The sequence below is a fragment of the Contarinia nasturtii genome, unplaced genomic scaffold, assembly GCF_009176525.2.
Source record: "Contarinia nasturtii isolate CC-2019 unplaced genomic scaffold, AAFC_CNas_1.1 Cnas_scaffold_1905, whole genome shotgun sequence".
In the NCBI taxonomy this organism is placed as follows: Eukaryota; Metazoa; Arthropoda; class Insecta; order Diptera; family Cecidomyiidae; genus Contarinia; species Contarinia nasturtii.
In genome coordinates, this window is record NW_022199235.1 from 453,464 (window position 1) to 470,817 (window position 17,354).

Sequence of the window (17,354 nt, forward strand, 5' to 3'; positions counted from 1 at the left end):
GGATAGTCTGTTCCACTGTTCAGGGTGTCATCGTGGATTTTCACAAAATATTGAAAAAGAAGCACATGAAAGAGGTTGTGAACGACGTCGATATGAGTGCTACCTTTGCAACAGAGATGAAAATAAGAAGAAGTTTGTTACTCTTGCAAAGAATGCACTAGAAACGCATATGAAAATACATACTGGAGCGAAACCGTATAAATGTGATCAATGTAAGAAGCAATTTAATCAAAGTGGATATCTCACTATGCATATTCGAACTCACACTGGAGTAAAACCATATCAATGTGATCAATGTAAGAAACGATTTAGTCGTAAGAGTCATCTCACTGGGCATATTCGAAGTCACACTGGAGAAAAACCATATAAATGTGATCTGTGTAAGAAGCGATTTAGTCAAAAGGGTAGTCTCACTAAGCATATGAGAACTCATACCAGAGAAAAACCATATAAATATGATCAGTGTAAGTAGCGATTTGGTAATAAGAGTGATCTCTCTAGGCATATTAAGACTCATAATTTGTTATAAAGATGGCCTGTTCTGCTGTTCATAGTGTCACTGTGGATTTCAAAGTACTGAAAGCGAAGCATATGGAAAGATCAGTATTAGTCAAAAATAAAAGACTACACTTAAATTTCACATGAGAATACACACTGTGGGAAAATGGCATCAATGTTATCATCGTCAGAAGCGAATAAATTAGTTCTCAATAAAAAATATATTACCAAACATACGGAAAATGTAAGACAGAAGAATCATTATGACTATAATCTTTTCGTTAAAATCATATCGAATAGCGTTATTGATTTTCAATATATACCAATATTTGTATAAAAGTAAAAATGCAATAAAATTGATCCATGTGTAAGTTATCTTGATCTAAGATATCTAGTTTGTTTAGTTTTTTCAGGCATATTCATATATTTTATCTTATCCGCAGTCTTTCAGCTTCCAACCAGAAAAACACACACATAAACTTTGGTTTTACTAGATAGATAGACCCCCGTTCAATTTTTCGTATTTTTGAACATTCACTCTTAATGCTTTTCGCTGCATGTCTTACATCGACCACATTGATAATCTTCGCCTTTTGTAAAAATGTAATATTTTAATCAAACAAGACCTATCTTAATCAAATCTAAATTGTTTGACTAAACTGCGTTAATCTGATGAACTCTGTATATGTTGTTTCAATTTCCAATTTCACAAACTTACCATGTACTGAACAATGCTTTAAGTTTTGAGTATTTTTGTTGACACAATTTAATATTATGAAAATACGAAATAGATATTATTAACTATGGTTGTTCACTGCATTGTTACATTGGTGAGACTGCATATTCATTATAATACACGACGACGACCTAAATGTATCAGAGCATGCATGCATGGCATGTGTGTTAAGTTCCGCAGCAGGCAGGCAGGCAGCAATGCCTGACATGCAGTGTCTTCTTTGTGATGGTTTAATTGAATCAAAATACAAGTGTAGGTAAACTTCATCATCATACAAAGTAATTGCGGTTTTTGGCTCGGAATATATGCAGAAACGGCAATTTTCGTTATTGACATTTGACAACAAAAGGTACGTTACAAATTTCTCCGTTGCGAAATTTCTGCATACACACACACACAATGTAGCGAATTTATGTGGTTTTTGTCGTTGGCAGCATTAAGCTGAACAATTTCGTTTGCAAAATGCACACACTTCAATAATATATTGTTCAGTAAGAGAAAGATGTATGCACAAGTGCCTCGAAGCAGTTTTTGTTTCAATTTTTGATTGATGATGATGCGCACATACACACATACATAAATTCAAATTCTCCGCACAACTCATGTTTGATGGATACGTGTAGTTTTCCGTTGAACGTCTCGCAGCATATTTTGTTGATTAGAATTTTGTGTGTTCGACAGGTATTTCAATTTATCCATGATTAACGCCTCGTTTTTGAAGCTCACTGAAAGACGAAACGAAAACTTTTTCAACTGGTTGCTAATTGATTGGCAGAGTCGATCAATTTACAAAATTGCACAATAACAATGCAATCAAACTGGTTGGTGCTTCGAAAATCAATCGAAACTCTATCATATAACTCTCACTATTCGGCTAAAAACTCCTTAGGTGCTAAGCAGAAGAACAAAAAAAAAAGAACGGCAACAGCAGCAGTTAAGAGAATGAAATACAAAAGTTAGAAAACAAGTTTTTTTTTTCAGCAAGATGATGATGAACGCAATAGATGAGAAACCAAATGAAGCGCATCCAAGTTATCCGACATTCACGACATACACACTTTCGGGCACATTGCATCCCGGTGAATCGGCAACAATTTTGATATGCATGCAACCAGGCATAAACAGATTTTCAATCTATTTCCATTTGAAATCTATGTGAACTGATTCGCTACGATCAACTGAACGTCCTCATTGTCAACAATAATGCCAGAACGCGTAAGCAAGAACATGCACAGAATGGGAGAGAGAGAGAGAGAGTAAAAAAAGAACACACAAAAAGAGCTGACAATTTTCTTGTTTCATATTTTTCGAATGCTTTGAGTTTATTGTTTCGCTTCGAAGCTCACATCCGGCATTCATACAAATGCACACAATTTCGATCGAATCGATTGAATAAAACTTCATCTTTCGAACAACATAGTTCGTCTTAATTTTGTAAGCTTTTTCATCGGTCGATGCATCGTGTGCTGCAAAGAGTGTTGTGAAGAGGAAGAGTGAGGAAAAGAGACATACGGAGTAAGAAAGAGAGAGGAAGGAAGATAGAAAAGAATAAAAGAGAACCTCTCTTTGGTGCTTCTCTTGCGAGTAGAAAAAAACCAAAACAAAGAAGAATCGAGCTAAGAAGAATAGAAGACGAGTGAAGTAGATAAAGAGAACGAGAGACAACATGAGATTCAATGTGTCGGATGTTCATAAGCAAAAGTAATGGAAATCGATGCAAAAATGTCGAATAATATTGTGCAACATTTTGTATACCATCTATGCACCAGTGATTTTCTCCTTTTATATTTTGAACATATATTCATATCGCCATATTCTCATATCCTCTCTACTCCGGATTTTCTTCCATTTATGAATTGTAAAATAGAATCAATTCCAATGTAGAAGACGTTGCTTTTGCAGTGATGGCTTTTGTTTCAATCCAGCCGCATATATGCACATCGAAGAAGGTCAAAAGGGAATTATTCCTTTGTTTTCGTTACATTTTGTGAATTTGGGTCGATACATTTTTATTTATTAACATACACTGTTCGCCATCTAACACAATGAACACACACTCACAGAAAAAGAGAGAGAGAGAGAGAGCCACATTATCCCAACAGATCACTATTCATTTGTGCATATCGGCTGCATATTTTCCCTTTTGACAACTGACAGTTTTAAATTATTTTATATGAGAAAATGTCTTGGTTACTTCTTTCTACACTCTGTATCTGTCTTTAACCGTTCCCTTTCTTCCACTTTCTCTCCAATGTCCTATTCTTATATTCTCGCCCTGTCTCCTTCTGTCTATCTCATTTCTTCTCTTTTGTCGCTTTTCCGTTCTCATTCTTTATTGAACTTGATCAAACTCTATATCAACAAGTTTATATCGAAACATTTATTGTAAGAGACTATTCAAAGCCATACAACTTCCTTTCGATGTAATGAATCAAAAGCTTTTGCAATTTATATGAACCTCAATACGCTTCCCTACTGACAAACATTTTCTGATTATTTAGCTACATTTCGTTCAATCTAGGGGGAAACACAAACGATTAAACCATGATTCCACACTAATCCTACTATTCCACCAATCCGTCATTTCATTGTCAAATATGATGTCACATTTCGCCGCTATTCACTTTGTTGAAAACTTATTTATCGACACTGGAGTATGACATTTTGTTATTGATAATTCAAATTATTTTTTTCATAAATCAAATTTTGAGCAGGTCTAATCTATTGTTTTGTAAATTTGTAATCGACTTTTGAACAAAAATTTTTTTCAAAAAAGAACAAATTACTATCTCACAACAAGTTCAATGCTTTGATCAAATTCTGTACTATCGATTACAAAAACATTGAATCTAACCCATTTTCGCTATTCCATACATGGTATTAGTGAATCCATGTGAATCCAGTTACTGAATTACCTATTCCACTTTAATTTCTCGAATTTTTACAGTAAAAGTCTAATCCTATTTCACGTGTCTACCCCCTAGCGTTCAATAGAGCATTCGATTGGCTTTTATAAAATTCAAAAATTTGAATTCTCCTATAAGTTGTAGCCTACAAGATGGTAATTTAGTTTCAATATGCGAATCATTTTTTACAGTTGCTGGAAAAATCATCCGGAAAATCAGGAAGGACTAAAAGTAGTCAAATCATTGTCCATCCTTCCGTCCGTCTCTCTTTTAAAGTCGTTATTTCGCAAAATTTCCGTCCGTTCCAAATCAAAAATCGGACATACTCCAAAAAGTATGAACATTTTGCATTTGTCCGTTTTATACCTCCTGTGCATGTTACTCTTACAAAGTGTTTTTCTAAATAGCAAGAATCCTCATATGCTAGTCAAAAGAATCACAGCCTTTCCAAATTCCAATCGAATTTTCGGACAATGTTCAGAATTTATCCAGAAAAAACGGCACATTTCACCTGAAACCATATTGAATTTGCCCAAAAAATGGCGTAAAAAATTCTTGAATACTTTGTCAGGAGGGTATGATTATTTTTTCCCTCAATCAGATCTGTTTTGTCAATTCCACTGCAATGGATATTGATGTCATATGATTTATATACAAACTGTGTGACTTGTGCGTAAAAATGCTGCATTTTTTTGCTCTTTGATTATGAAAAATTGATGAACTAAGAACTAAACATTTTAAAAACATGTTGTTCATTCTCGATCACAGAAAAAATGAACTAACATTCAAATCCATTTCGATTGAAATCGTTGTGCAACAAAAAAAAGATGCGCATGCCGCGCGAAATCAAGTTGAAATATTTTTATTTTCGATGTTTCTATGGATGGCCATTAAAATTTGGATTTGTTTCGGGTTTTTCATATACAAATCAAAAGTGCACACACCGGAGAAAAAAAAACAACTACCCCGAAACATATAGCCATCCAAATTGGATTATGTTTCGATGCTTTTTTCTTCTCACCGTGAGTGGTGACTACCATGGCGCCGATTTTGTTAGTCGCATTGTTATTCATTGTGTGTTTGCTTTAAAAAATTAATCACAAATGTGTGTTGGATTATTCTCGTTAAACTAATGGAAACGCCGTGCACCCGAGCTAAAATGGTAACGTATTTTTTTCACAATTGGAATGGACTTGATTCGAATGAATCGAAAACATCGTTGGCTTTACTATCGAAAAAAACAAACAGTGAACTAAAACGAATGGCGAAATTAAAGATTGAACAGAGATACGAAATTTATCGGGTGAAATGAATGAAAATGTTGATTTTTGTGACAGAAAAATTTAAAATGAGACACCAACATCATCCGAACAAACAATTGCAAATGAAGTTTGAAGAAAACTGCAGAAACAACGACATTTTCTAACGTATCAAAATCATGACAAATTCCGTTTTGTTCTTTTTGGTTCGCCCGTTAAATTCATTCAAAATGTATGGCATTTTAGTGTCATGTTGTTCAATCCTAATACCAAATCGATGTATGCGTGTTCATGTTTTTCATCAGGCCAAAATAAATGTACAAAAACGCAAATGACAAGGAAAAGCCCATCAACGGGATGAGCTGAATGAGCTGAGAGCCATGTTTTTAGTGTATATAAAAATGAGGATGAGCATGCAAAACGATGAACGAACGAAAAAAAATGTTTGAAATGAAACGAACGGAATAAATGTAAAATAAATAAAATTGAAAATCCGCTTTCATTAAATGTGTCATTGTGATTTCCTTTTTGTGTTGTGTTGCACTTTGCATTCGCTTTTTTCTGTTTCTATCTCTCGCTCTTCCCTCCCTCTGCTTCTTTCGGTCTATCTATCTCATCGTTCGTTCGTGTGATTTCGATTTTTGTTGAACGCGATGAATTTGGCATGTGAGTGTGTGTTGTGTTCCAGTATATTTATGTAAGTGCTCCACTTGTTTTGAATTGAATGGCTGTTGTTGTTTTTTTATAAGTATTACTTGTTCGCATCCCGGCCTCGTGCACATTCCCCTTTCGCATCTCCTCCCGCTTCGTTAGTTTGTTGTATCGCGTCGCTCTTTGTTTATTGCCGTTGTATAATGGATTTTATGAACAACAGTTTTGCAAACGCTTGTAAAGTAATTGTCTGTACAACACACGAAATCACAGCGTATTCAATGACTAACTACAGTTTTTCAGCATGGCCATCGTGTTGTCGTCATTGCCATTCAGTCGGATGATGCAGATGATGTGCACATGCAATATGCATTTTCAAAACTCACATCTCTAATCTTGTCCGTGCCGCATAAGAGAAACACCACCGCTCACATGCTTTTTTTATCTATGTATCTTTTTATCTCTCTCTCTCTCTCTTGTCGCCGCTCGCTTTTATCTCCTCACTTTGTCGTTTGCTTCATATTCATTCCAATCATTTTGTTGTTTTGTTTGAAATTCAGTTGTCGTTTTTTCGTTCGTTGTGAAATCTAGAACGCTGTGGAATGTTTTTATGGTTTTGTTCCACTTGCTCTATGCATTTGATGTGATTAATGTCTATTCATCGCAGTTGCACTAACAAATCCCGGCGCAAATGAAGGCCACGAATACTAAAATCATTCTCATTCACACTTGCATTCCATTTCTCTCTTCATCTTTTTCTTGGAGTTTTTCTTTCTTCCATCGCTCTTCTCTAGCTTTTTTGTCTCTTTCACTTGCTCGCTTTGTTTCTTTTTCTCTTTTGCTCTGTTTCGGTCTCCATATCTTTCGCTCTCAACGAGTAAACTTTTCCAGTCATAAACCCAAAGTCAACCACTCGATCCAAAAAAAAATCCTTTTATTTCTTGTTCTCGATTTCTTTTAGCACTTCGTTTGCACAATACAATCAAAAGAGCTCGAATTTTTTTTAAATGGATCACAATTCCGTGTTTCGTATAAAAGCGAAAGTGAAGAAGAGATTTTTTTACGAGGGAGTACGATCGTACATTCTCGAGTTATTCGTTAACTTGTTGTTTAAATTTTTATTTATTTTCTTTGTTCATTGATGAGGCCGACATAGCTCATGATAATAATTGTTAAAAACTGGAACAAAATGATCCGTGCTCATTATCAAAGTTGAGAAATGTGATTGGTGTAATATTTCTCATTCCACACCAATAGCTTACCATTTTATGGAAAACAGTGGCCTTCGCTGTTGCTAGCGTTGATGTACACGCACAATTCACCAAAGAAACATATTTTTACATGATTCGGAGCTTTCCGAATGATTTAGAGTAGCTCAATTTATAGAAGCCGATTCCAAAGCAGAGCTTCCACTTTCGTATTAGTTTTGCGTTTTACTCCAAAAAAAATATTTCAATCTCTCTACACACTAAATCTGTGGTATGTAAAAAGAATGTGACCGTTTGGCAAAAAAAGGATTCATTATTCGATACAATGTACACTGTCACAGTGTGGCTGTTATTGTATAATACTCTTTATGAAAATTCACCAAAATATCTGCCTCCATTTCAGGTCGAAAGCCTCATTTGAATTCAAAAAAAAAACGAAACTAGTTGGATTTTGTTCGTTTTGGTTCGAATTGATGTGTGTCAAACGCATTTTTGTATCACTAGCCCCGCCGTTCCCTCAAATCCAACGACATATCAATGCGCATTCAATTTTGCCGAGCATCGAAAAACAACCAAATCATTTTTTTGCTGGATTCTGTTAACAAAAGCAACTGCCAGGTCACTCCAACGCAAACATCAATAAAATAAATAACGACAAAGTGACACGGCAAAAATTGGAGAAAATAAAACCACTGTGAAATGTGGCAATGTGAAAAAAAAAAACCAGGAACAAGTACGATGAATTAGTAGAAAAACTGTGATTGGCGTAGAAATGGGCGATAACTTGATTTGTTTCGAAAACTTTTTGACTTTTCTACTTTTTAACAAATTGGAACGAAATCAGAAATTTTTATTTTTGACGAATTCATTGAGAATAATTCACGGATTTTATTAAATGTGCTAATCTTAGCCTTTTGAGCGGGGGAAAAAAATTCCGAGTATTCGTCATACTTATCAAATGACATGCAAACTAAATTCACATAAATAACATTCTGCCCACTGAAAGTGAGAGGGAGACACAGATAGAGATTAATGCAAACGCGGGCGTAGGCTACAAAAATGTGAATATTTTAGTTGTTTACTATTATGAATAACAATTCCAAACAAAACATACACGCACAATGCACATTCATTTCTATAAATGGGAAATTGGGAATCGATCAATGGCATAAAAAATGGTAAGAGATATGGAAAATTGAATGCAAATTTTATGCAAGCAGAGAAGGAAAAGGGAGCAAAGAGAGAGAGAATTACATATTTTTGTATGAATATTCCGGATTGTTGGTTGAGAGAGGATTTCGCTAAAGGTTGATTCATCAATTTCTCATCAGTCCGTTGTCAGAATTCGAAATGAGCAAAATCTTGTGTGCAAATCAATTGAAAAATGTTGAGGCCACAAGTGATTCAAACAATGTGAAAAGTGCGATTTTTCTTAGAAACTCAACGGCGTCGAAATTCTCTCCTCCACCCAATGAAGAATGTCGGTTGAATGACGTTGATAGATTCAATATTAATTTTGTTTGCCTCCATCGCATTGTGCTTGTATTTGACCGGAACGCAACTGCGTTCGGCGCAACTTATGAAAGCGTCAAACGTAATCAGAACAGCATTGTATTCGAGGTTCATCCAGCAGGAATCGGAACATTCCGACTAATTATTCGCGTTTATTGTTATTGTTATTTGTTTAATTCCGGCAATTCCTTTTTTTTAATTTAATGAATGGTTGAGATTTGTCGGTTGAAATGAAGCCATCGAAGTATTTTCGATGGTCATTATCGTTATCAACATCCACGCTACAAACACATTCAGGCAGTAACATACAAGATAAAACCAACCGTAATTTGGTAACGATTACGATTTGGGCCAGACAATATTTGCGCCACCCATTCTCATTATACTTAAATTTTAGTTTTGTTTGTCTTGAAATAGTCGGAAAGTTTTGCCATTTGGTACGGCACACGCGGATATTTACGATTATTGGTTAATCGCTTGCAACCGATATTTTCTACTTGATTTTTTCCGACAACCATCCTCCAGGGAAATAAAATTTTATGCGTTCGCTTCATTTTGAAATTTAATTTCATTATAAGCCAGAAACGGTCACTATTTAAAATGACACTATTTTGGTAAGATATCGAGGTGTAAAAAAATACGAGATAGTAAGGAAATAAAACAAAGAAGTATTCACATTTAAGTATTTTGATTTATTCATTGTAGTCATCTTTAACATGGAAAACACACAAATTAATGTATTATTCCTAGAAATTGATGAAAATAATAAATGTTTGTTTAATTTGACAATTCGGCTGTTTCAAATTTATTGCATTTCTTCTACGGATTGATTTGACTTCTTTACATAGATGAACGATCACTTCTTCATACCGTGAATATTTTTCATATGTTGATTGGCAGTACCAAGCAGTGGAAAACGAGCATTGCACAATTTGCATGGAAACGGTTTTTCTCCTGTGTGATGGTTACGCATGTGGAGTGTTAAATGCGTTGTATATTGCATGATCTTTTTACAAAGGTAGCATTGATAGCAACGACGTTTGCAGTGTTCTTGATGTTGATCCTTATCGTCTTCTTTTGCAAATGGTCGATGACATTGTTTGCAACGGTATGGGCGAGGTTTGCACTTATGCCTATTAAGATTACCTTTGTGAATGAATTTCTTTCCACAAGTAGCACATTGAAATGGTTTATCACCAGTGTGCTTCAATCGCATGTGATACTTCAAATTACCATGGTGGAAGGATTTGTAGGTTTTGTATTCACAGAGATAGCATTCGTATCGTCGTGGGTTACATCCATCCTCATGAGATTGTTTTTCAGTTTCTTCAGCGAACCTATGTCCACATTTCAAACATCGAAATGGAAATTTTGGACCATGGATTTCCTTATGGCTTTTTAAATTGCTCTTTTGAGTAAAAGCCTTGGCACATACTTCGCATTCAAAGGGCTTTTCGCCCGTATGCCTTCGAATGTGTGTTGTGAGATTTGATTTTTGATTTGTCACATAATCACAGAAATGAAATTTGTGCTTTTTCTGTCCAATGGTGGCTCGACCATTCGATGGTTTCTTGGAACCCTTTGATTTTCCGCCTTTTGGCTTCTTTCCTTTTGCATGCTGTTCACGATTGTTGCTTGAGTTTGGTCTTTCATCGCATAAATCATCGCCAATTGGATCATCATTTCCACCTTCGTTTGTGCTTGCCTTCGGTGCTTCATCATGCTTTTTCTTCAAACATTCCCCTTCCTCCGATTTGATCTCGTCCTTCACACAGTCAGCATCGTATGGCACATACTCGCCATCACTTTCGCTTTCCGATTTTATCGTAGCGCCGGCTTTGACTGGTGATTGTGGTGACAACGGTGGGTATGCAATCAGATCAACACCATCTCCTGGCTCCACTTTTACATCAACTTCTTCTTTGATTTTGACTTGTGAGTGTCTTCCTTTGCGTTGGTATTTGCGCTTAGCTCTTCCACCTAAAGCACCTTTTGTTTGATACGGATTCATCGTGGCCCTATTTGTTAGAGAGAAAATCAATTGATATAAATGTGGGGTTAGTTTTCATTTGGGCAATTGCTCTTGTGTTTTCTAATAAAGATTATAAATAATTTATTGTTAGTTAGCAAGATCCTTTGTACAATGAACTTGGACAAATATTGTTCCGAAAATCAGTGTTTCTCATGATTAACGAAATCTACATCAATTTATCAATAGATTTGCTCATTTATGCAGTGTAACAAAAGATCACAATCATTAATCCTAAAGAAAGCAACCTTGTGTTAGAAAAGGCGTAATGAATTTCCCAGAAAATCGAGAATGAATCAAATTAATGAACAACAAAAATTTGAATTGAGATCCGAAATGCAATCAAAATTTTTCACGAAAGATTGACGAATTTTCCTTGCTGATATTTGACTTAATTGATCTAACACAAGCGAACGACTTAATTGAAATTATATGGATTTATTTCTTTGTAACCAAAAACTGAGGTTAGAATTTATGAAGTTGAAATTATTTTCGGCTTTTAATTATTCACAATATAAGTACACTTCAAAAGTCAGCTTGATATCCAACAAAAATGAAATAAAAATCTATAAATAAGACATGCTTTACTCGATATTTACCCTTCCGATCACTTGAATTCAAGAACAATTGAATTAAACGATTAGAAACGATCTAACACGTGATTCCTTAAATCAATTGCTTCTTCTATGCTCTTACGATGACAGCTATAACTCGACTGACATGTATGGTTTTGTGCTGACTAGCGCTTTCCTTGTTCGGCCTTTTTTTGACATTTACCATCAGCATGAAGTTATCGTAAAGCTACTTCATATTCGATTGAATTTATTTAATATTGAGACTTGAAAAAGTAAATTTTCAGTCCGGTGTGCGATAAATTTTAGCTATTTTCATTCCATTTGTTCCAGTTTCTTGTGCATATTTGAATCGATTTAGATCATTTTATTCATTTTGGAAACGTTTAAAAAACAAAAAAATAAGAAATATTGAAGTCTCAAAAAGAACTATTGCTTTAGATTGAAATCATAGAACTTACTTCATTTTTCTGTTAATTTGTCAATATTAATCGATTACCTTGTGAGTGACATTCTCCTTTGGAAATATATGAAATGTATTTGAAATGAAACATTCAAGTTTTTAGGAAAAATATCTTTATTTTGTTCAAGTTAATTGAAGTTGTTAATTTCATTTAACCTTTTTAATTCTCCATTCCCTGATTAATCAAATTAATATTCGTAATTCATTGAATATTCTGTTTGATTTCTTCAAAAAATCAAGATCAGAAGATACATTTTAATAATTAGAAATCGTTGAACTTGTTTCATGGATTGATTTGACTTGTTTTTATATAGATCACTTCTTCATACCGTGAATATTCTTCATATGTTTATTGGCATCACCAAGCAGTGGAAAACGAGCATTGCACAATTTGCATGGAAACGGTTTTTCTCCTGTGTGATGGTTACGCATGTGGAGTGTTAAATGCGTTGTATATTGCATGATATTTTTACAAAGGTAGCATTGATAGCAACGACGTTTGCATTGCACTTGATGTTGATCCTTATCGTCTTCTATTGCAAATGGTCGATGACATTTTGTGCAACGGTATGGGCGTGGTTTGCACTTATGCCTATTGAGATTACCTTTGTGAATGAATTTCTTTCCACAATTAGCACATTGAAATGGTTTATCATCAGTGTGCTTCAATCGCATGTGATACTTTAAATGACCACTGTTGAAGGATTTATATTCACAGAGATAGCATTCGTATCGTCGATAGTTACATCCATCCTCATGAGATTGTTTTTCAACTTCTTCTTCGTATCGATGACCACATTTCAAACAACGAAATGGAAGTTTTGGACCGTGAATTTTCTTATGGCGATTCAAATCATTTTTCTGTGCAAAAGCCTTGGCACATACTTCGCATTCGAAGGATTTTTCGCCCGTATGCGTTCGAATGTGTCTTGTGAGATTTGGTTTGTGATTTGTCACATAATCACAGAAATGACATTTGTGCTTTTTCTGTCCAATGGTGGCTCGACCATTCGATGGTTTCTTGGAACCCTTTGATTTTCCGCATTTTGGCTTCTTTCCTTTTGCATGCTGTTCACGATTGTTGCTTGAATTTGGTCTTTCATCGCATAAATCATCGCGAATCGGATTATAATTTACACCTTCGTTTGTGCTTTCCTTCGGTGCTTCATCATGCTTTTTCTTCAAACATTCCTCTTCCTCCGATTTGATCTCGTATTTAACATAGTCAGCATCGTATGGCACATACTCGCTATCACTTTCGCTTTCCGATTTAATAGTAGCGCCGGCTTCAACTGGTGATAATGGTGACAACGGTGGGTATGCAATCAGATCAACACCATCTCCTGGCTCCACTTTAACATCAACTTCTTCTTTGATTTTGACTTGTGAGTGTCTTCCTTTGCGTTGGTATTTGTGCTCAGCTCTTCCACCTAAAGCATCTTTTGTTTGATACGGATTCATCGTGGTCCTATTTGATAGAGACAAGATCAATTGATATAAATGTGAGGTTAGTTTTGGTTTGGTCAATTGTGATTGTTTTTGTGTTTTCTTATAATTTTTTTGTGATTGACAATGTTCATTGAACATTCCAATACTAGCTCCAATATCGTTAATTCGTTAAATATAAACTCAATTAGTTATAATATTCTATAATTTATTCAGTACAACAAAAGATCACAACAGAGAATGTCAAAGAGGGCCACCACGTAAATCATCAAAAGCCCAAAGAAATTTCCCAGAAATCATTAACGAATCAGAAAATGAACATAAACAGAAACGAAATAAAAATACTACACAAATATCTGTGAATCGATTTGCTTGATATTATTCTAATTTTATGCAATCACAAGCCATCGGGAGGCAACACAAAGCGGTAAAAAAGCAAACCATAACCATTTTGTAATAAACTAATGAGGTTAGTGTTTCAAATGGCCTAAACCTTCTAACTTTTTTCAAATTTTTCCAATGGTCGAAACTCCAAATGGACCAAGTCAAAAATATATTTTTCGATATTTAGTAAATATTATTTACCCTTCCGTTTACTAATGCCTCAGTGACGACTGAAATCGTTTTAACACATGCTTTTCCTTTGAATGACCAATTTTTGTTCACGATCTACTTTCGTTGACAGCTCCAACACGACTGATATAAGTGGCTTTGTGCATCGTACTGCTCTCGTTGTTCTGCCTGACTTTTGACATAAGCATGAAGTTTACTACTTTTAAATTGATTCTGATTCATTTAAATTTTCATTTGTATTTAGTAATTCATTCAAGAATTCATTGTTTTGAATATATTTCTTCGTGTAAATTTATTGTTTACACTTTGGATAAGATTTTCTAGTCAAAATGTAATGGTGACTGGAAAAATGTTATCTTTTCTCGGTCAGACGAATGATCATTACACTATTTTATGTTGAAAATAGTCATTTTTCATGTCTTTGGCACATGTTTTCAATGTTAAGTGTGTGAACTGCAAATGAGTAAACATATTTTTTAAACGACAACATTTTGGTACCCATAAGACGATCTAGAGTATTTGCATATTTTGTTCCACTAAACAGTGCGCCCCCAATCACACGAAAACATTTCAATTGAATAAGAAAATAATCGAGATTTCAAGTAAACAAATAAAAAAATGTGCAATAAATTCATTAGAGGCTAAAAGTAGTATAAATTTTTTTGTTTTTTACAAATGTTATTTAATCTAACAAATGAACAATGATTTCAATAAGGGAAACTGCAAATGTTATTCACAAAAGGGCCAATAACACATTTAGTTGGTGTGTCACATTGAAGATGATTTGATCTGATGAAGAGAAGTTTATACACATTTCGGTCGAAAACACTGCATAATATAATACGATGGACATTAGAAAAACTTTAGCTAAAAACACCAAACAACCCCACCCCCCAAAATGTGTTAATTATATTGAATAAATTCCTATTTTTCACATCTTAGTTATAGTCAAAGCGATAAATATTTGCCCAATAATCAAAACTGCTGTCTCATCATGAACAAGTGAAAAAAATGTGCAAATTCTTTCTATTTAAGGTTGTATGATTGAAATTGACAAAAACAATTGTGTATTATAAATTCTGTTCGATGAAAACACAATGCCAAGTAACATTGGTAGTAATTCTTGATGTAATATTTCTATAAGTACTAAAGACTAAGAAGAAAAGTTGTATACACTAATGATACCTAGAACTTAAAATTAATCTGCAAAACTACTAAAACAATAAGTTGTACTAAAATTTGTTTGATGAGTTTGATCGGAATCAAGCAATCACACAACCCAAAAACGATTTCGAAGCTTGATGAACGATTTCGAAGCAATAAAATTGTTCAAAGTTTGAGCTTCAAACTGTTCTTCGCACCTCTTTTAAAAATGTATATTAATCTGAAGTCGTATGATGTTAATCATCAGTTAGTTGTGAAAACCCGTGAAAACAAGATGAATCGAAAATTTCTCGGTTTATTTTTCTTTGCACTTATAGGTTTGGAGGTAATTTTTATCCGTCGATTTTAATTTAGACTTTTTTCACTTTCGTCTTGTTCCAGAGCTCCTAGTTCCATGCGCAAAATGTGCTGGCACTTGCAGTAAGTATTCTTGGAAATTCAATCTAAAACAAAGTCATAAGTTATATACTGACAATGGACGTTTTTTAAATGTCTTCTTGTGTAAGTAAAGTAAAGATAAAAAAAATAGGCAAAGCTGCGGGCAAGGGTACTATGCAAACTGCCAAGGGAATTGGTAAATCAACTCTCAAATTAGGAGACAGTGTGCTAGGAACGGCTGCACAAGGGGTTGTAACAACCATGAATGGTCTTGGAGCTGGTCTAGAGGAAGGACTTTGTCCTTTATCGTGTTTGTGCTGCGTGCCTGGGAAAGGCGTTGAAATGGTTAAAGATATGGTAAGGCGATGTGGTAAATACGAGCTGCTATCTTAGGTAAAAAGGTAGGAACTAGCCCTTATACTTGTGGTAAAAATACAATGCAAGAAATTGCAAATATGGAAGCATTACAGGATGCATTGGCAGAAATAGAAGAAGAAAAACAGAGAAAATTGAAGGAACTACCAGGACCAAGCAATTAATCACATTCACTTCTGGAACCAATGGAATTAGAATTCCATGTTCTTATGCTTTGCATTACTTGAATACAGAAAATAACGAATTTTGTGTTTGTTAAATAAAAAATGTAATGAAAATACCAACTAGAAACAAATCTTTTTTTAAATTACGTATGCAACAATCGAGAAAAAGCAACTCTTTCTGAAGCTTAATAATCTGCGTTTGTATTAATTTACAAGCTCTTTTGTTCGTCAAATGTCTTTCCAACGGTCATATATGACGCCAAAAAATACGGCAATTTCTAATAAAACGTCCCATCAACAAACTTCATAACAAGCGTTCAATTTTTCACGACATAACTGCATCAATCAGTGCCTTAATAGAAACAACGATTTGTTGTTAAACGCAATCATTTGATAAGCCAACTCAAACTTCTTTCAAAATCAACGTTTTGTTGTACAATTTAATGGGATATCGTTTACCATAAACAGGAAAATCTGTTTTATCCGTTTCATTGGTATTTTTTTCGCACCCAAAGACCAGCTCAACATAAATGCAATTGAAGTGGCCGACAAAAAAATACCGACAAAAAGTCGATAACGAAACGACGGATAGCGAAAAAGATGTGAAGCCAGAAAAGTTTTCGTTTCGAATTTCAAGTAGCTTTCGGTTGCGTTCGTTCGTTCAGACTGTCCAACTTTTGTAAATATTTTCTTTTTGCTTTCGTTCGTTGTACGCCCGAAGAGAAATGGAAATTATTCGTCAATAGAGTGATTAAATTGATGTTATACATACTAAACAAGCCATTGCTTGTGTACGCTCTTTGTAACAGTGGCGTCGTTACGATGGAAAATATCGTAGGCGACGGCAATAGCAACAATCTTCCAAAAAAAACTGTTCAATTTGAATGCTGGACATATTAACTGTCAGTCGAAACGTAAATTTGGTTGTGCGTTTCGTCTAATTCATTTTGACTTTTCTTTTTATCGTATCTAAAAAAGTTTTCGCTCTCGCAAAAATGGTTTTGTTTCTTGGATTTTTTGCTCGATTTTTTCTCCCACTTACCATCATGATGTGCTTGGCCGACAAACTTCGCTTTGGAGCAGTTTTTTGCGAGCACGAGAGGGAAGAGGGGAACGGAGGGGAGACAAAGAAATAACGAAAAAGAGAGATAAATGTGAAGGGCAAGAGGGGAGAGGGGGTGAGAGTAGCAGAAAAAAATATTGCAAAAGTTTCGTTTATTTGGACTGTTGCAGTTTTGCTTAGTTGCCGTTGGGTATTCGTTGGGGACGACAATGACGACTACAACCATCACACACACACACACGCATATTCCACTTGATAAACTGATTTGGCCATTTTCTTTTGCCAGCCGTTGGACGAAACAAAGTTGAAAAGTTGCAAATACAATTTTAAATATTCCCCAATCTTGCTACAAAAATG

The 17,354-nt window shown here is 34.7% G+C and overlaps 3 protein-coding genes across 3 annotated transcripts in view; 1 reads left to right on the forward strand and 2 right to left on the reverse strand.

The window, feature by feature from the left end:
- Positions 1-529, forward strand: part of LOC116347448 (zinc finger protein 271-like) — a 3,800-nt gene extending 3,271 nt beyond the window's left edge. The window contains 1 exon segment of the mRNA XM_031778026.1: positions 24-529. Coding sequence (XP_031633886.1) covers positions 24-529 — 506 coding nt within the window.
- Positions 530-9,551: 9,022 nt separating this feature from the next.
- LOC116347476 (zinc finger protein 34-like) lies at positions 9,552-11,505 on the reverse strand. Its single transcript, XM_031778066.1, has 2 exons — positions 11,399-11,505; positions 9,552-10,788 (listed from the first exon to the last, which is right to left on the reverse strand). Exon 2 carries the CDS (start codon positions 10,779-10,781, stop codon positions 9,627-9,629), a length of 1,155 nt encoding a protein of 384 aa, XP_031633926.1. The 5' UTR covers positions 10,782-10,788; positions 11,399-11,505; the 3' UTR covers positions 9,552-9,626.
- Positions 11,506-12,137: 632 nt separating this feature from the next.
- LOC116347483 (zinc finger protein 287-like) lies at positions 12,138-13,968 on the reverse strand. Its single transcript, XM_031778077.1, has 2 exons — positions 13,866-13,968; positions 12,138-13,302 (listed from the first exon to the last, which is right to left on the reverse strand). Exon 2 carries the CDS (start codon positions 13,293-13,295, stop codon positions 12,150-12,152), a length of 1,146 nt encoding a protein of 381 aa, XP_031633937.1. The 5' UTR covers positions 13,296-13,302; positions 13,866-13,968; the 3' UTR covers positions 12,138-12,149.
- Positions 13,969-17,354: the final 3,386 nt, after the last annotated feature.

Coding starts and splice junctions, on each gene's coding strand:
- LOC116347476 (XM_031778066.1), bottom strand. CDS start 10,781: ATGAATCCGTATCAAACAAAAGGTGCTTTAGGTGGAAGAGCTAAGCGC.
- LOC116347483 (XM_031778077.1), bottom strand. CDS start 13,295: ATGAATCCGTATCAAACAAAAGATGCTTTAGGTGGAAGAGCTGAGCAC.